The 17,600-nt window shown below is 40.4% G+C and overlaps 1 protein-coding gene across 14 annotated transcripts in view; it reads left to right on the forward strand.

Moving 5' to 3' along the window:
* The first annotated feature begins 1,121 nt into the window (after positions 1-1,121).
* Positions 1,122-17,600, forward strand: part of LOC111943427 (OX-2 membrane glycoprotein-like) — a 44,102-nt gene continuing 27,623 nt past the window's right edge. For 5 of the 14 annotated variants that reach the window (XR_015285124.1, XR_015285122.1, XR_015285126.1 and 2 more), the window contains exons 1-6: positions 1,152-1,517; positions 2,712-2,793; positions 3,392-3,727; positions 4,375-4,641; positions 6,407-6,523; positions 13,614-14,278. Coding sequence is in view for 3 of the 14 variants with exons in the window: in XM_086883341.1 (XP_086739467.1) it covers positions 2,736-2,793; positions 3,392-3,727; positions 4,375-4,641; positions 6,407-6,519 (774 nt within the window). In the remaining 11 variants the exon portion in view is untranslated. Of the gene's footprint in view, positions 1,789-2,711; positions 2,794-3,391; positions 3,728-4,374; positions 4,887-6,406; positions 6,524-6,741; positions 8,987-10,017; positions 10,162-13,613; positions 16,253-17,600 lie in introns of those variants that run through there. The other 9 variants (XR_015285127.1, XR_015285130.1, XR_015285121.1 and 6 more) reach the window with 9 other exon arrangements.

Genomic DNA, 17,600 nt, shown 5'->3' on the forward strand with positions numbered 1-17,600 from the left:
CTATCTGCAAGTACATATTTTTATAATTAAGGTAGTGGATGTTTGTATGTAATTTAAAGGTGTGAAAAAAGAGGTTCACTCTCTTGATAAATTTTAAAAGGTTTAATATAAACAAAAAGACAATAGAAGACAAAGAAAATAAAGCAAAGGGTCAAAACGACTGGGTGCTTGGCACTCTGCCAAGAGCACACCTGGTGCTTTGGAAACACCCTTTAAATAGTATTTGTACAGCATGGACTGTATGCATATTCAAATTTTCTAGGAAATGTTTTGCGTGGGCAGTCCTTGGGTCAGCCTTTTTAGAGCATGCACATTTCTTGACTTTGTGGTTATAATTTCTCTCTTATCCTCTTTTGATTTGGGCTTGGGCTTCTTCATCCACAGGCAGTAAGTGTTGATAGCAGCCTGGGCCCCATCATCTGTTCACTGAAGTTTATCCTACCCATTCAGACAGGACTTAATCCTAACACCTAAATTCTAGGTAACAGCAGGAGAAAAAGACATAGGAAAAGCTATTCTAATATTATACATATAACATTCATCTTAATATTTGCAAAAAGCCAATATCACAATATGTATTTATAACAGAGGTTTAAAATTTGATGTAACATGGTACGGGAAAGAATTTGAGGTGGATAATGTTGGGGGTTAGGTGTCCTTCCTTTTGTTCCTTCTCACCTATAGAATTCTCCCTATTAGTTGGGGGAAACCTGACTGCTACTACTTATTGGGTGTTTGAGAACACAAAGTGTTCATGGCTTAAAACAGGAGATCTTCTAGAGCCTGGCAAGATAAATATTGCAGCTGGTATGAACAGTGTATGAACAGGTGCATGTGAATGAAAGCATCTGAAGAAAGAGCAGGCACCGAATGTCCTGTATTGATCATTAAGAATGCTGTTTCTAATTAATCAGACTGGGAAATGGGTTGTTTCTGCCAAGCCTGCAACAAGGTCTAATAAGTTTTCCCTGCTGTAGTCTTATCAGTGAAGACCCTAATTGAAAAACAGAAAAATGGATTTTTTTTGAGATTGAAAAACATCTTTTTGTTTCACTCCTACTGCCCCTTCTCCTCCCCACCCAACAGAAAGGTAGCAGTGAAACAAAGGACCTATCCCAGTTATATAAGAGAGCCCAAAATAATTTATTACTGGGCTGTTATGAATACTCTTGAGGAAAAGGTTAACACTGGGTGTGTAAAGCACTCGCTGGCACCCCCCAGCTTCCCCTGTGGGACACGGACCGTAACGCGGGCGTGAGAACCTCTCTCCCCGCTTCCGTGTCCTTGGCCATGAGCAGCCATCCCTCTCACCGCCTTCCCCGGACACATTCCCAGGTGTGAGGAGGGTTTCGGGGCTGCCCGTGGGTGCCTGACAGCGCTGCCCGGAGCGGGACCCGCCGGGGACGAGAGCTGGAGCCGCCGCCCGCTGCCCCTCCCGTCTTTCCCGGGCGGGAGCGTCCTCCGGGTGCCGGGCTCGGTCGGCAGCTGCCTTCGGAACCCTGAGTGACTCCAGGAGGGTGAGAGTATCTTTGAAATTAAAGAAGATTCTCATAAAATTGGCGGGGGAGCGGTTTGTCTAGGGAGGGACAATCCAATAAAGGATTTGAGCTTTATTTGCCCCAGTCTTTAGCGACTTTTCTTTTTTCCTTTTATTTTGTTTTTTTCCTTCCTCTTCTGTTTGTTTTGGGTTTTGTTTCCCCACCCGCTGCAGCACCCGTGTTTGGGGTTGTGACTTAAAGGGACTTCTTTCTTTCTGTGCCCGTACAGCTACTGTGTTATAGCTACACGGTATAGCTTTGTTTTTCATTGTGTGAATTCTTGTAGCTACCCCGGGTGTGTGTAGTGGGGTATCAGGGGCTTTAAAGGGTACTAAAGCAGTGAAGCAAAGAATTGTTATTGAAAACTCTGCTTGCCTGCTGGCGTGGTACATCGTCCACTACTTTATAAACAATTCTGGGACTCGACAGTTTGTTTGCTATGCTGGCCCTTGATTTCTGCGTGCTTCTAGAAATATTTATCTGAATTTCTTATAGCCATGCTCCTGACTACATAAACTTTTTTCAGCTGGGCTTGTTGCTGATGGGTTCTTGTTTCCTGATTCTACTCATAACAACTTGGTCTCTGTTTGTTCTTGGTAACTGCAGAGTTGTATCAGGAGTTGTTTCAGCACAGGGTGTTTAAAATTTAAAGACAGGCTACTGGCTGTGGGTGTATGCAGCATGTATGCAAGTTTGCTGGCAATTTGTTTTTAAATATTTTTTTCTTCCTCTTATTTATTTATTTATTTAACAGCCCTCCTTTTTTAACCTGTATAATGCTTTTCAGTTGATTGTCTCTTTTAGTTTTTGCATGTTATCAAATCTTTAAAAGGTTGGGCTTTGCTTCCATTCTTGACAAAAGATGGTCCCCAGATGCTTCAGCTAGTTTTGCAGGCATTTGTTTGTTTGGCAAACAAACTCAGCAGTGGGTTCAGTGTGTTACAGAGGTATTTTTGGCAAAATAATGTTTCCACTTGAATATAACACCAACTTCAGTTCCAGGCAGGTGTACAATTCAGTTGTAGGAAACAGGGCAATAAGACTTGTCAAGTCTTGCTGCGTGACCACAGAACTACATTCTTTTTCACATGAGAAATCTACAGGTAATTTTTGCACCCTGAATGTACAATATCACCACAAGATGATCTATCATGTCTCCTTGTTTTTCTTTAGGTGAAGCAGGTTTTCTCTTCCAAAATGACTTTACAAGTTCTGGTTTTGTGTTTGACATATTCTGGGCTTGGAAAAGCAAATGGTAAGTTGAATTTCCTGCAATCTGGTTGAAATAGTTTGGGAAACTGGTTTCAGCTTTGTGAGGCTTCAACAGAGTAAGAGACAAAATTCTCTTTCAATAGGTGAAATACAGATAGCTGGTGCTGTTTGACTCTGAAACTACAGTTCAGGAAGCCTTTTAAAGGCATTTTGCTGTTTACTTCTCTGATAATGGCTTGGTGTGTCCTTCTCTTACGCATTCAATCTTCCTCTAGCTCTAAGGAAACAAAAATTGAGTATTTGCTGAGACTCGGAAGTCATAAGCTGATTTAGTAAAACTTAATATACTAATTAACTGAATTATATAATTTGTATATATGATATGACTACAGAAATAGGTAAGTCTTTTTGTCTTTTAAGAAGTTTAGAAGAAAGCTACAGCCTCAGCCAATGTAAATCAACTTAACTTCATTCATTTCTAGAAGTATGCTGGAGATGGACTTTTTAGTAGGGAAAAGCCAGAGAACAGTATGTAACTGAAGGAGTTGTGTCTGTGGGTAATCCAGGCCTTAGAATCAACATTAGGCTTCTGAATATGTGTGATGTTTGCCCATCTCATTAACTGTTTACTGTCATTGCAGTGCTCCTACAGGAACACACAAAAGTGAGGATGGGCGACAGTGCGACTCTGAGCTGTGCCCTGACAAAACCCATGGATGTTCTGCAAGTGACATGGCAAAAGGACTCAGAAGATTTCCGTGACAACACGCATGACAATATAGCTACATACAGTACAAGTAACGGATTGAAGATTCACAAGCCCTATGAAGACAGAATGAATTTCACAAGTTTGGAACTCAACAAGACAAGCATAACTTTTTGGGTCACTAGAATGGATGATTCGGGATGTTACAAGTGTGTCTTCAATGCTTTCCCTTTGGGCCCCTTCTCAGCAACCACCTGCCTGACTGTTTTTGGTGAGGTTCTCTGCAGGGATATGTCTCTAGTGAAATAAGAGGTGTTTCCTCACCCACAGTATTTCCTTGAGCTGATTCAAGAACTGCAGTGATAGTGGCACCCCTTGGTGGAACATGATGTAGAAACAGAGCACTACTGCTGTGAGCAAAACTCTGGGGGTCTAGGGGTCAAGCCTATTGTGGTTGTTTTGACTTTTATTTGTTACTCCTTGAAGCAGCAGCTGAAAATCAAGGAGTGGAATATTTTTAAGTCATTGATCAGCTGGAGCTTGGGCAAACCAGCACGGCCCATTGCAGTTTCCTTTTGGTGCAAGCATTTGGCAGTGCTGTGAGCTGCTCTGCCAAACCCTACCATTGATAGGGAATTAGCAGATAGGACCAAGAAATTATTTTACTTAACAGATTATTTTAAAATAATCCATGCTTGGATTTCAGATTGAGTGAAATCTTTGGGGTATATAACTTCAGTATGTGGGCATTGAGGCATGGAGGGCACCTGACCTGTGGAACTCTTCTTGCATTCCTTGCCATTGGGCTCAGTGTGAATTGAGTAAGCTTTGCTCTGATTCATAATGGTTAGAGTGCTTCTACTGCTTATGACCAGGTGCTCACTGTGGTGATCACTTTTCTCATCTGTGTGTTTGAAGGTCTTAATGCATCAGTCCATCACAACATTTCTGAAGGTCATTTGATAGCCATCTGCAATGCTGATGGCTTCCCAGAGCCCACAGTCACCTGGAACAACCTGTTCAATTCTACTCCTACACAGAAGATAGTCAAGCACAAAAATGGGATTGTGTCCATCACGAGTAAACTGGAAATCTACAACATTCAGAGCATCAAGGCACAGGATTTGACCTGCAGAGTAAACAACACAGAAGAAACATTTGAATTGCCTGTGAAAATAGGGGAAGGTAGGTGAGCAGTACAAGCAATTTGTTAGCATTCTCTTGGCCTCCATGTTGTGCAGTAGCATATTTGGATAGGAACCTTCTGGGAAGGGGAGGGAATGAGAAATGCGTATGTCAGGAAATCCTGCTTGCGTTCATTGTTTTCTTTCAGGTAATAAATAATATATTGGAGTCATATCCAAGAGAGGAAAAAAGGCAGACTAATCACCTAGAGAGATATGGGGTTTAGAGGCACCGTGCATTTTGCAGTAAGTTGAACTAAGGTTCCCATGTAGACCTTCCTAATTACTCCTAACAGCCTAAAAATAAATATAGATATGTCATCTGATATCTATGAGTAGAAACTCTATGGGTTGCTTCATGAACTCAGAAATTTTGAAATTCAAAACAAACAGTATCTGAATCAGATGTTTCAGTTCAACTTATTCTATGTTTTGTTTTATTTAACCAGTATATTATGATTTAGTTTCTCTGACTTTTTTGCTAAGGCACATGTCCACTGCACTAATGGTCACAGAGGAATAGTACTTTCAGGGTCAGTTGAAGATTCGAACATTTGATTTATACAGAAATTTTAGATACATTACTGTAACTTATCAGTGTCTTGTAGTGTCAATTTATTTCTTCTTCCAACATTCTGTTCTGCTTATAAGATTTTCACGCTGTTTCTGCAGATGAGGAACAGAAACATTAAAAGCTGAACTACCATTCTTAGTTCATGCAGGAACACTGACTTGGGCAATTTAAACTTCACATGGCTCTGTATCCAGAGCCTTAAATTGAAGACCACTTGTAAATTAGCAAGACAGAAAAAGCAGCTTGTAGCTGTGGGTTAATTCTGAAATTACATGCTCAAGAAGTGATTGTTATTGGAATAGTAGTAAAGAGCAGTATCTGATTTTTAATATCTGCTCTCTGAACATCCAAAAGCAATTAAGTTCTTCATTCTCAATTACAATTCTGAAAAAGCATATTACTTTTTTTGTCCTGTCTCAAATATTTGTTTCACACATTTAAAAACAAAATGTATATCTCAGAAAGCAGAAAACTAAGACTGTTGTTATTTCTTGCTAAGTGGATAAAAAATCAGCTAACAACTTGTTGTTTTGACAGTCTTATATTTTAGAGGACATGAAGTTCAAATAACTAGTTCAATGTGTCTTTATTAAAAGACATAGCAGTTTTAGCTTGAGTCAAATAGATTTCAAGTCATTCAGTTTTCCAGCTAATGTCAGTGAAATGAGCCTTTGTATAACATTTTGATTGATAGCAGTCAAATGAAGTGGCTAATGTCTAACCAGGGAGGAACATTTATATTCCGCTGTTGGGTAGAGCTATTTGTAGGCAGCAAAACATAGCCTGTCTTCTTTTCTTAATGTTGCCTTTTCACCAGTGGTAAGTGTTTAAAAGTAAAAATAATAAAATTCCAAGCAAACAAAAAAACTGTTCTGAAAGTGTTAAGACTTGTGTGAAGTTCTGCTTGTGTACATATGCCAACCACTCTATCAGCTATGGGAATGGCAGTGTTCTTTGCCATGAACACATCTTGTCTTCACATTTTCACATGTGGCCAAGCAGTTTATTTTTGAAGATATACAGGTTTATTCTCTCTTTTGAGCAATTGCTGCTTTCACTTATCTTAGCAATACCTTTAGCCATATCAGAGGAACCACTCTCATTAATCAGACATCCTCTTGGCTCATTTTGCTTCTTTTCTCAATAAGCTAGATTAATTTGCTATGGGTGTTTTATTGTTTTGTTTTCACAGAAAAGGGATCATCATTGCTTTGGCTGGTGATTATTGCGGTGCTTCTAGTAGTCATCACAGTTTTGGTTCTGATTACACTGTTCTGGAGGAAGATACTGTGCAGGAGGAGTTGAAGTGGTGAGTCACCAATGAGTGGAAACGTGGTTTTCCTAGAGCCCATAAGAAGGTCTGATCATCTGAAAGAAGAATGAGACTTTGTTAGGATAACACTAGGGGTATAAGAACGTCATATTAGACAACTTAATAATATTAAATAATAATAGTAATATGTTTATGGTTTTTGGAGGTTGCCTCAGTTGCGTTTAAGTTTAAGAGCTGTTTTCCCCTCTGCCAAGGGACAATCCAAGGCTGAAAACTGTGAGGGAAGAATCCAAGCAGAGCAGAACATGCTGCTCTTGGTTTGCTTTGAAGTAGCAGTCTCAGCTGAGGTAATTCATTTATCTTTCACATCTTCTTGGAAGCCCACAAAGTGTAGCATGCTCAGTTAATTTTTGTCAGATGAAGTAAACATTGGAGAGAAACCCACTCATGCACAGCAATGTCCCCTCAGGGGAAGCATTTCTCCACTGGTCACAGCACTATTTTTGTATTTTTTAAGCCAAACTGGGTAATATGATGAAAAAGTGTGCTCAAATTTGGCACATGAGTGTGCTTCCTAATGATGAATTAAGGAGAAGTTGCATTAGTGTAATGTCTCTGTGTAATAACCTGGTCATGGATCAAGTAAATGATCTGGTCTTAATTAGTATTAATAATGAACAGAAAAAGACCAGGGGGGGTGGGTTGCAGCATGGGACAGGACAGGGGGGACACCATAAGCTTCAGAAATCACAGAAATTTGATGGTCATTGGCAGTTTCACTGTTGTTTAACTAAATCCAAACTCCATGACTGGCTTTAAATTCCACTAATATATTTAGAAACACCAGCACATATTCACCTGGCTATTTTGATACCTGCTTCAGGGCAATAATGCAATACAAACTAAAGAAACATTTCAAGGAGTATTATACCTGTCTATTGTGAACTTAGATCTACAGCATCGACTATGAAGAGGGTTTGACCTAATGAATCTGCTACTGCCAGAGACACAAAAGTCTTCACTGGGAAGAAACAGAAGCGAACAGTCCTTACACCCCACAAACAATATCTTAATTGTAAAATGTATGTGAGACTTCCATTAATCCTATAAACAATTCAGAAGATAATTTTCAGAACAACCTGGAAGTTAAAATGCAAGGAGTCTGTTCTTAAATAATGCCTTTTAAAGCATCAGAAGAAAAAGATGAAATGCTCATGAAAGCTGTATGTTTACTCTACAACAACCATTCCAAACACAAAAGAGCTTGTACTAAGCATTACCTTGAAGGAGAGGCCTTGAGGTGGAGGTGATCTGATAGAGCTTTGGGATCACCCCCTAGAGCAGATCTGAGACTGACCAGGAAAAGAGAGTGACAAAGAGCACAGGTGCTGCCTTGCAGTGTTTTGAAGGCCTTTCATTGCATGGCAGATGAGAACCACGCTGGGATGCTGTGTCTGCACTGGGGCCCAAAGCTGGACCAGTGTCACTTAGTGAGACACTGCTTGACAAGACCAGGTTGTTCATGTTTAGAGCAGGCAGAGGATATTTACGTGTCCTAGCGTGATTCTGGCCTTGGATATGAGCGGTTCCTTGGACAATGCCCTTTTGTGGGTTCAGCGATAGTTTGTAACAGGGCCATCCCCAGCAGGCAGCGACAGCAGGTTTCTTACACCCTACACCACAGGCTAGGAATTGGGCTTGGAACCCCCCAGGCTTTTTCTGTATCCTTGTGCCACGACATGGGTCATGTGAGACATGATTTTCTTCTGCGGAGACACCGCTGTGACGCACAGCAACAGAGCCTACATGTTATTTGGGAAACTGAACAGATTTCAGTTCCTGCCTTTTAAGGAAAGTGCAAGACACAGAAAAGCATTAGTTTCAACTGAAAGCACTGGGGCTCTTTTTCCTTAGCTAAAGGCTCAAAGCTTGAAGTCCCTCTGTGTCTCCAAGAGAAGTGGGGTCTCTTGTCCTGCTGCCTGGGAAGACGTCAAGATTCCTGGCCCCACATTTATGCCAACATGTCACCAGGTCAAGACTTAACGTAAATCCCTGCTCAGTGGGGCAGGGGGTGTAAATCAGATGAGCAGTGTGGTAGTGGGTGTTTGTTGAACCAAAGTTTATCAAGAAAAGCAGGATTTGAATGACACCCATTGTTTGTGTTCCTTCCTATTTTTCATGGGTCTTGATTAACTCTGATGCAAGGATGTGACTTCTGCAGCAAGGCTGTAAGGCATTAAGGGTTTTTTGTTAATGTAGTCTAGTTTTTATCAGCCACAGTCTGTATTTTTTCCAGCTGCTCTTTGGTCTTCAGTTTCAAAAATGTAATGCACTGACCTGGATTGGTTTTGAATAAAGGCAGCATTACTTTAGCCAGAGTAATTTTGACCAGCTGATCATATTCCTTCCTACAGTGACCATCTTAGGGAAGTATGTCTGTCTTCCAAATTTACATCTGTTTCCCTGGAGTCATAATTAAAGATTTGCTCTAAAACTTCAGTGGTAGTGCAGTTTGATCACCCGGTCACTGTCTGATTTTTTTTTTAATTTATTTTTTCATCCCAGGATGCTCTTTTCTGCTGGTGGATAAGGGTTCTTACAGTTCATCTTGTATATGGTTCCATGTATGTGTCACTTTCCTGGACATCCATAGAATACTAAGAATATCTGTGGAGCTACAATAATTTTTAACACTATATTTACAGTATGTTATCATTCCACAAGTTCTATGATGAGGAAATCCCCTAAACTTCTTAGCTTTGGATCCTAGTGTGGTTATGTGGTGACTTGTTTTTTCCTTGATCATCTGTAAAATATGTAAAATATACTGTCTAAAGCATTGGTCATAGCTGGTTCACCCAAAAGGCAGTAATATCTTGCAGAGAGCCCTTTTCTGGTTTATCCTCACTTGTCCTCAGACTGGGTGGAATGAGGAGCAGTGCCTACCCACAGACTTTTGGACGTGCTATTGTAACAGCACAATAGAGAGCTAAAAGCACTGCCTAGAGAATATCAGGATCTGTCTGGGGCTTTACTACTTCTTTTCACTCTGCACTGGATAACAAGCACAGCCTTTCCAGGCTTGTCAAATGCTCAGTTTTTAGAGTGAAACAGTAGTTTTTCATCTGGGTGGCTGGGAAGCCTTCTCTGACAAAATTTCTTCAGAGTGTTTTTGCTTCTAAGAGTATACTTTGGTTTTGCTTTGCTTTTCTGTCACTGTTGGACATGAAATGATTCACACAGCCACAGCTCAATGTGTGATAGGAAAAAGAGAGCAATTTATTCCATGGTTCCAGTATTTATAGATTCTCAACAATGACCAGGGACTGGATAATTAAGTTACCACCTTCTCAACCACACTGGTCATGAGAAATGTCCATCAAAAGTCAAGTCTTTAATGGAATGTATAAACATCTATGTTTATAGTTACTTTCCTGGGAAAGTGGCTAGAAACTATGAAAACAAGATCAGAAGGTTTAATTCTCAGGGTGACACTTTTATTTTTGTTGTTCCCTTCTTTTTTATGGTAGATACTTGGGAATCAGGTATCTGGGGCTGAAAGTTGATGGCCCAGCCTTCAGGCATTTTTGCCTTGTATACCAGTTGCAGAGCATACATACATTTTGGTTCTCCCTGAAAATATTCCAGGTGAAGTGTCTTCACAGCATTTATGGGTAAGTGACTTGTTTGGAATCAAACTGAGCAGCATTTGGGGCAAGTGCTGATGCACAAACTGTGGAAAACTCACGTCTCATCCTCTACCAAGTAGGGAGGCAACCCCAGCTGTGCCTATCCCTCAATGTAAATGCAATGAGCAGGCTGTAAAGAATCACCAGGCATAAATTCTCCCATGCCTGAAGCTTCTTGGTACTGCTCATCTGATAAAAAGTTAAATCCTTTCATTCTGTACTCAGCTAATAGAGCTTAACTGTAGAGTACACTGAATTAAAGCAGTCCAGGTAAGAAGCCAAGTGCCTGGGTAGAAGCCAAATAAAGACTATTAGCCTGGATAAATTCCTGTGACTTACCTGCCATTTATGTGTCCTCACTTGAATGCTTTCCATAGCATCACCTGCTTATTTCATGGCTTGCAGGATACTCATATTTCAGCCTGGCCAATTAAAAAGCTTCATAGTTAATTCTCAGGATGTATCAGTCTGCAGGGGGATAAAATTCCACGCGTACGTTTCTTCTGGGGGCTTGTGGTAACCTGTGAGGAAGGACTCCTTCACAAAGGCATATAAAGGACAGAATTGTTCCTTTGTTTTTAAGAACTGGCATGTTGATCTCTCTTGGGTAGCTTATGCGGGTTTTGCCATATGCAAATCTTCAGAAATATTCAAATAGTATGTTTGTGTTTAAAAATACTATAACGAGACGGAAAAAATGGGGCTTGTAATTAAGTAGATATTATATTGAATAGATAAGAAAGCTGAATAGAATAGGTTAACCTGGAAGAAGAAAACTTGAAGAGTCACAGAAGAAAAAACTAGGCCAGACCAAAAATTCCATTCTGCAGAAAGCACCAGCACAGCAATGTGTTTTTCCTGTTTGGAAATCAAACATTTGGGTTCTCCTTCAAGTGGAGATATTATAGAACTCACATGCAAGCAGCATTGACTTTGCCTCTTAGTGCTATGGTTTACCTGTCAAGGTGGAGTTCAGTCAAAGGTTGGACTTGATGATCTTAGATGTCTTTTCCAACCTCACTCTTTCTACAATTCTGTTTTTCTCAACACAACCAGTTATCTGTATTCCAGAGAAATGCTGAACCTCAGTGTGCTCAATATGTTACACAAGTACTCCAAAATAGGTTCAAAATACCTCTGTGACACAAGCTGGAGATCACTTAATACCCTGAATAGGAGTTTAAGATTCCCTGATTGTTACGTTTTGAATTTGATAGTTGCTACAAATAGCAAGAATCGGGTCTGGTAAGTGTAAAATAGCAGCTTGGCTGATCAGCTATAGTATGTGGGTATGAGAAACCCAAATTTTGGTGGCCAAATATGTCCTGTAAGGCTGGGAAATAAGTACTATGCAGGAATTCCAGGTTTTGGGAATCTTTACAAGAACAAGTACTTGGTTACACTTTTCATTGCTTTGTTTGTAGTAAAGATAGTCATTCTGGAAGAGCCATTAGAGCAGTACTCTCTGTTTATATTCAGTCTGGGGAAAGGCTCTGTTTCTAAGCTCTAGCTTAAAAATTACAACAATTCTTATTTTGTCTTATGACTTGGATTTGCTTTGACATCTGGTTTTCTTAGTAGCAACAGACTCAGTAGTTGAGAAAAATACAGTAGCAGCCTGGTTTTAGGAGAATTTTCACAATAATATTTGCAGAGAAGACCACTAAATACCAGACTTTCGGATTATAAACTTGGGACATAACCTCTTTTTTGAGGCAGATGGATATAACACACTTCCTCTGCTTACAGAGACAAATGGGTTTCTGGCAGTCATGTCCCAGCTGGCAAGGCTCATTTTAGAGTAGTCTTGCTTTCCTCTCAAGTGTGGCTTTAATGGGAGTAGGAGATTATATTGCTCCTATTTTGAATTCCTGCAAAATAGCAAAAAAATATGCCGTGAATATTCAACAGCCTCTTTCCTTTACCCTTCTTAATACTAAACCAAAAAAAAACCCCAAACCCAAGCCAACTAACCAAACAAAAATCCCAAAACCTAAAAATGTCACAATGTAAAAAGAAGTATATAGAAACAGATCTAAACAGAGGTACTGAGGGGCAGAATTAAAAAAACAAACAACAACCTCATGACGAAAATGTCAGTGAAGGGGTAATTCTGCTGTCAGGCTGCCCATCAGGTTTCCTTCAGATATAAATGTTTTACAACTCAAGTGAAGATGTTTTCTGGGTTTAATCACACTGTTTGCAGACAGCTCCTGTTCCCTAGTAATTCCACCTAATTATCTGCTCACTGAAATGTGCCTGGCAGTACCTTCTGCTCTCTGTCATAAATAGAGGGAGGATGGGCACACTTTGCAAGCTTTCCACGCTTAAGTGCTACCTGTTTTCATTGTGAAAAATAGGGACAGCTGGTGTTTTGTTTGTTTTTCCTGATATGTTTTGCTAGAAAAAACATGTTTCTTATATTGTTTTCCATTTAGTACCACCAGGAAAAGGGAGTGGAAGAGGAGGGAAGTTGAAGGTCACATATGTCATATGGGTGATTCTTGGTCTCCTAGGACATGGCTGGGGTTTTTGCCTGGAAGGATGAAATAAATCCTGGTTTGCTACTGACAGGATGAAGGTAGTGCTATAGGAAACATCTTGGAGTTTGTCCTGCACATCTAAAGGGAAGGCATTGAAGTCTATGCTACTAAAGCACAAAGCCCTTTCTTTGCCAACAGGAAGGCTTTCAGTATATGTAACTAGTAAAATTTCTGTCCTGTGCATCATATTTGTGCTCATATTTCATCATGAAGTAATTTTCTGGTCCTTCCTTTTCCTTTTCATTCCAACAATGGGGCTTTATATATAACCAGAAAATAAAATGTCTGGCAGCTGAAAGGGAGAACAAATAGCATTCCTGTAATATGTGAACAGTTTCCTCACTGTTTCAATTCCTCATTCACTTCCTTGCTAAGAATTATTTATATTCATAATTACAAAATACTTTGTCAGAATGCAAGGTTATTAGATAAGGAACCTCTTTCATATTCCTCTACATGAAAAGTAAAGATGCCATATATTTTATTATTGTCTTCAAAGCCATGTAAAGGTAGTGTTGTAAGCTGAATCTCAAACAAATTAAAGACATTATGAAATATCAAATTACTTATATATGCAGTATATGTGTATTAATTAATTATTGGTGTGTTATTACCAGTGAAGAAAGTTGGTTTACTTTTCAGTTTAAAAATCCTTTCAGAGCTTTGTATATTCTTTATGTCATATTCTGAATTCCTCAGTGTGTGATTTCCAGAATTAAAAGAGCAGGTAAATTGTTCACCACAGGGTGGGCTTGTCACTGTTGCTCCCCAGTTTCCCCACTGTGCATTTCACTTCCTCCTGTCCAGCAGCAGCTACACTGCTAAGCAAAGCCTGAGACAGAAACACAAGGGCCACAGCTCATCCTTTCCTGGGGCTGTTTTTGTGTTTTCTAGGATCCTTGAGGATTTCTGTCCATCTAACAGCTCATTAGAAGTCAGCAGCCTGAAGTCAGCATTACACATAGTGACTTGACTCACTGGAAAGAAGCAGCAAAAAGAGAAGACATCATGTACACTGCCCTATCTGGAAGCTGAGTTGATCACTGAAACAACTAACACAATGTTTGTTATCTGGTCTAGGTCCTTAATCTTAAAATGTAGGACTGGACCACATGGTCTGCTGCTCCACAGAGAAGGAGATTTTTGTCAAGCAAAACCTTCTGTGCCCATGCCACTCCTGCTACTGCTGCTGGGAAAAATGTGTCTGTCTTCTTCCAGCTGAGTTTTGAAAATGTCCATGGATAGAAGCTCTGCAGGATTCTCTTCCAGTGCTTAATTTCTCTTGCTCTCTTGAATTAGAGAGGGATTTAATTTTTGCCAACACCTGTCTGCAATTTCACTTGCAGCAACTCAGAGTTCACCACCCTCTTCCTGTCATCTGATTTTCCTTCTCTTATCCAGCTGTTCCAACTCCTTTTTCTGTCTGGAAAGACCTGCTGGACTCAAAATCACAGGACTCAAACTACACCAGATTTGTCAAAATTATTGGGGAAGAGCAATAGGTCTCCAACAGATGACTGAATAAAGGCAGTAGCAGCCACAGTTTGGAAAGAAGAATTGTAAGTAATTTGTATAATATATAAGTAATTTACTTTACTTGATTTTTTCCTAATCCCAGAGTGCTTTCTTCTGTGTTATCTGTGGTTTTTAGGGATGTGTGTGGTGGGGTTAAATATTTAAATGAGGAGGAGATGGTAACAAAGGCCAGTGGTGGAAAGCATTGTCTTCTCCATCTTTCTGTTAATACCCTATCCTATTCCTTGCTGAGCTGCCAAAAAGAATGAATTTCATCAATAGTTTTTGTGCTCACCTTATGCACTGTTTAGAATAGTCTTCCCTGTCTTCATCCATTTTTACTGTGTTTTTTTAAACACAGATAAATGGCTTAGCTGGCCAAAAGTCATTATTCCATGGCTGGAGCGCATTGGGTGGGATGTCACATGCTGAGCTCGCTGTCCTGTGTCCCTACTGTGGCTGCAGTGGTATCAGCTGGCAGGCTTACAGAGGCTGAGCTTACTGACTTGTCATGCCTTTGGTAGCAGATAAAGACACTATTGCACTATTCTTAGGAGTTGGACCTAATTCTACTCCTGTCCCAGGCTGGATTGGAGTTCCTCTCCTGACATCCCAAGTTGCTCATCACTGCCAGCCCAAGCCTGCTGATCCGGCCATTTCCAGGCTTAAAGTTCCAGGTGCTTGGCCCCCTCTTGCTGGGCAGCAGCAGGGTGCTCAGGAGGACCATGCACTCCTGGGCATTGCCCTGCAGCTCCTCTTCTTTGTCAGGGGCTGAAGGCCCCAGGTGCCCTCTGCTTCTGTGCTTGTTTTAGTTAGGACAGAGTTATTATCTTGATACATGTTAGAATGAGGCTACCTTTCCAACTCCTCCCTTCCATCCTGGGCACTGTGTGGTTATTAGTTGCTGGCTGGGGTTAAACCATGACAGCCTCTGAGCACCTCCGCAGGGCTCTGCGCCTGCCCCACAGGGCAAAGACTGCTAAAAGCAAGCCTACCTCTGGGTGTTCCTTCCTAGTGGCACATTTTACTGACACGATAGACAGATGGGAGGACTGCTGGCAGTCCTCTGGTGAATTTTTGTTCAGCTGAAGAATGCTGTTCAGGCTGTCTCTCAGTCTCCCTTCTGTCTGGATGTTTGTCGTTGTATCAGGATCACTAACAGTATGCTCTTTTCTTTTGGCTTTGATGAGCATTTGTTTGTGCATCTGAAACAGTCCATCTTACCAGAGTGTGTAGCATTTTGGATTGTGCCTTTTATGTCATATGTTTATTAAGAGTACAAACTGTCAAGCTGAAAAATCAACAACAGAGATGTAAAATTTAGGACAGTGTTCAGAGTTCAAGTATTTTGCTGGTTCTCAAGCAGTGGCCTCTCCAGAGCCTGGTAAAAAAGCTTCATGTGTCTGTCTGCTTGTGTTGTTGAGGATGTGAGCAGGGCTGTTTGCTCTGCTTTTGAACGTACAATATTATTTAATTTAGAATTATTTAATTCTACATTTCACTTTTTCTAATTACAAAAACAACTGAATCTGTTTCAACCAAAACACCAACTGGTTTGTTTTTTGTTTTTTTTTCTTTTCCCCCTACTTGTTTAAGATACCAGAAATGTGTCACTGCAATTTTGGCTTTTTAATAGTTTTGATTTATACTTCACTTCCTTTCTGAACAGAAAATGGGAGTTCATGGGGCTTTTAAGGTGTTTTGGGGTATTTTTTCCTTTTAAAATAAGGTTTTGAGCAAAACTTTTGAGATAAATTTACAGAAATATTTTTGACCAGAGCAGGTGCAGTTGAGTTCAGATTTGAAAATAACTTCAGTCAATCAAAACAGTGCATTCTGTATTTTTGCTATTATTGTCTGTGTCATGCTTGTTGCTTAATTATTTTTTATCTAAAATTACATGCTCTACTGATAGAGCATGTAATTTTACAATAAGTAATTTTACAATACTGATTGTCTGTCTTGTTTTCTGTATTTCCTGGATGAAAAGAAACCAAATAAAGCAAATTTGAACATAAGGCCACATGATTTTTTTCATTTGTAGCACAGTGCATGTGAGCTTTTATAAATCAATGAGAGAAGTATTACACATGCGCTCTAAGTGTATGAATAATTCCTTTGGGGAAAAGCAGTAGTGACCCAGTGTACTCTTTAATACATGCGGCCTTTTGAGTTTAATTGTGAAACCACAATAATTTTTGTTTCTCATGACATCAACTTGCACTTTTCTTCTTAAAAGATGTGATAATGAGAAACTTGAATATAATTAAAAGGACGTGTCAGTGCTACTGTATCCCTTGAGGAGCCAAGTGTCATGGGATTGTGTCCTAGATATGAAAGGCAACAGTTTATTGCTTGTCTGAGCTATATTTGTTGGTGAAATACAATAGTGATTTCCAGAGGTTTTCCAGAGATTGCAACATAAACTTTTTATTTTCTCAAGGATACAAATGGTTGCTGGTGATGCTTTCTCCTGGATGCTGGCCAAAAGTGAAAGTCTTTATTGCTGCAATGCCTCACTCACCCTGAGGGATGGGAGATTCTAGTTTCTTCTCCTGGGAATTTGTTGCTACAGAACAAGGAATAACAGCTTTAAACTCAGAGAGGGTCAATTTAGATTATGTATAAGGAAGAAGTATTTTACAATGAGAGTGGTAAAACACGGGAGCAGGCTGCCAAGAGATGGTGAATGCCCCATCCCTGGAAACTTCCAAGGTCAGGCTGGATGGGGTCTGAGCAACCTGGTCTAGCACAAGATGCCCCTGCTCATTGCAGGGGGATTGAACTAGATGGCCTTCTGAGCTCCCTTCCAATCCAAACTCTTCTACGATTCTAAGAATCTGACACTCTTATGTTGTAGTTTAAGGGCTTGCGATCTGAAGATTTCGGGATGTAACAGAAAGTTAGCAAACCCCCCTCTCTGTTAGGATAGCAATTAGCCAATAGCACCTAAGTGTGATGTAAGCAGGTGGGAGTAACACAGTGACCCCAGGCTATAAAATGCTAAATTCCTCTGCAATAAATCGCCATATTTGCCATCCATCACACTGATGCTGTGAGATGTGGTCCGAGCAGCTGAGGATAGCCGCCTGTGCTGGAGTTGATCAGGGTGCTTGTCTTGCTTGAAACCCAACACTCTTAGATCAGGGAAAGCAGTGAGCCAGAAATGCTGCTGCCCTGAGCACAGAACAAACTCTGGTTTTCCCTGGAGAAAAAGCAACGTTTGCCATGCACAAGAGCAGAAGGGCTGCTTGCTTGGCCTAGGAGCTCCTGGTACAGCTGGCTCAAGTGCGGCTTAAGCCACCAGTTGTGGGGTGGTTTGGCATTTAAGGAAAGAATTGGGAGTTTTTCTGGGAGGAGCTGCTG

This window comes from Cyanistes caeruleus, chromosome 3 (genome assembly GCF_971803275.1).
Source record: "Cyanistes caeruleus chromosome 3, bCyaCae1.hap1.1, whole genome shotgun sequence".
Lineage (NCBI taxonomy): Eukaryota > Metazoa > Chordata > Aves > Passeriformes > Paridae > Cyanistes > Cyanistes caeruleus.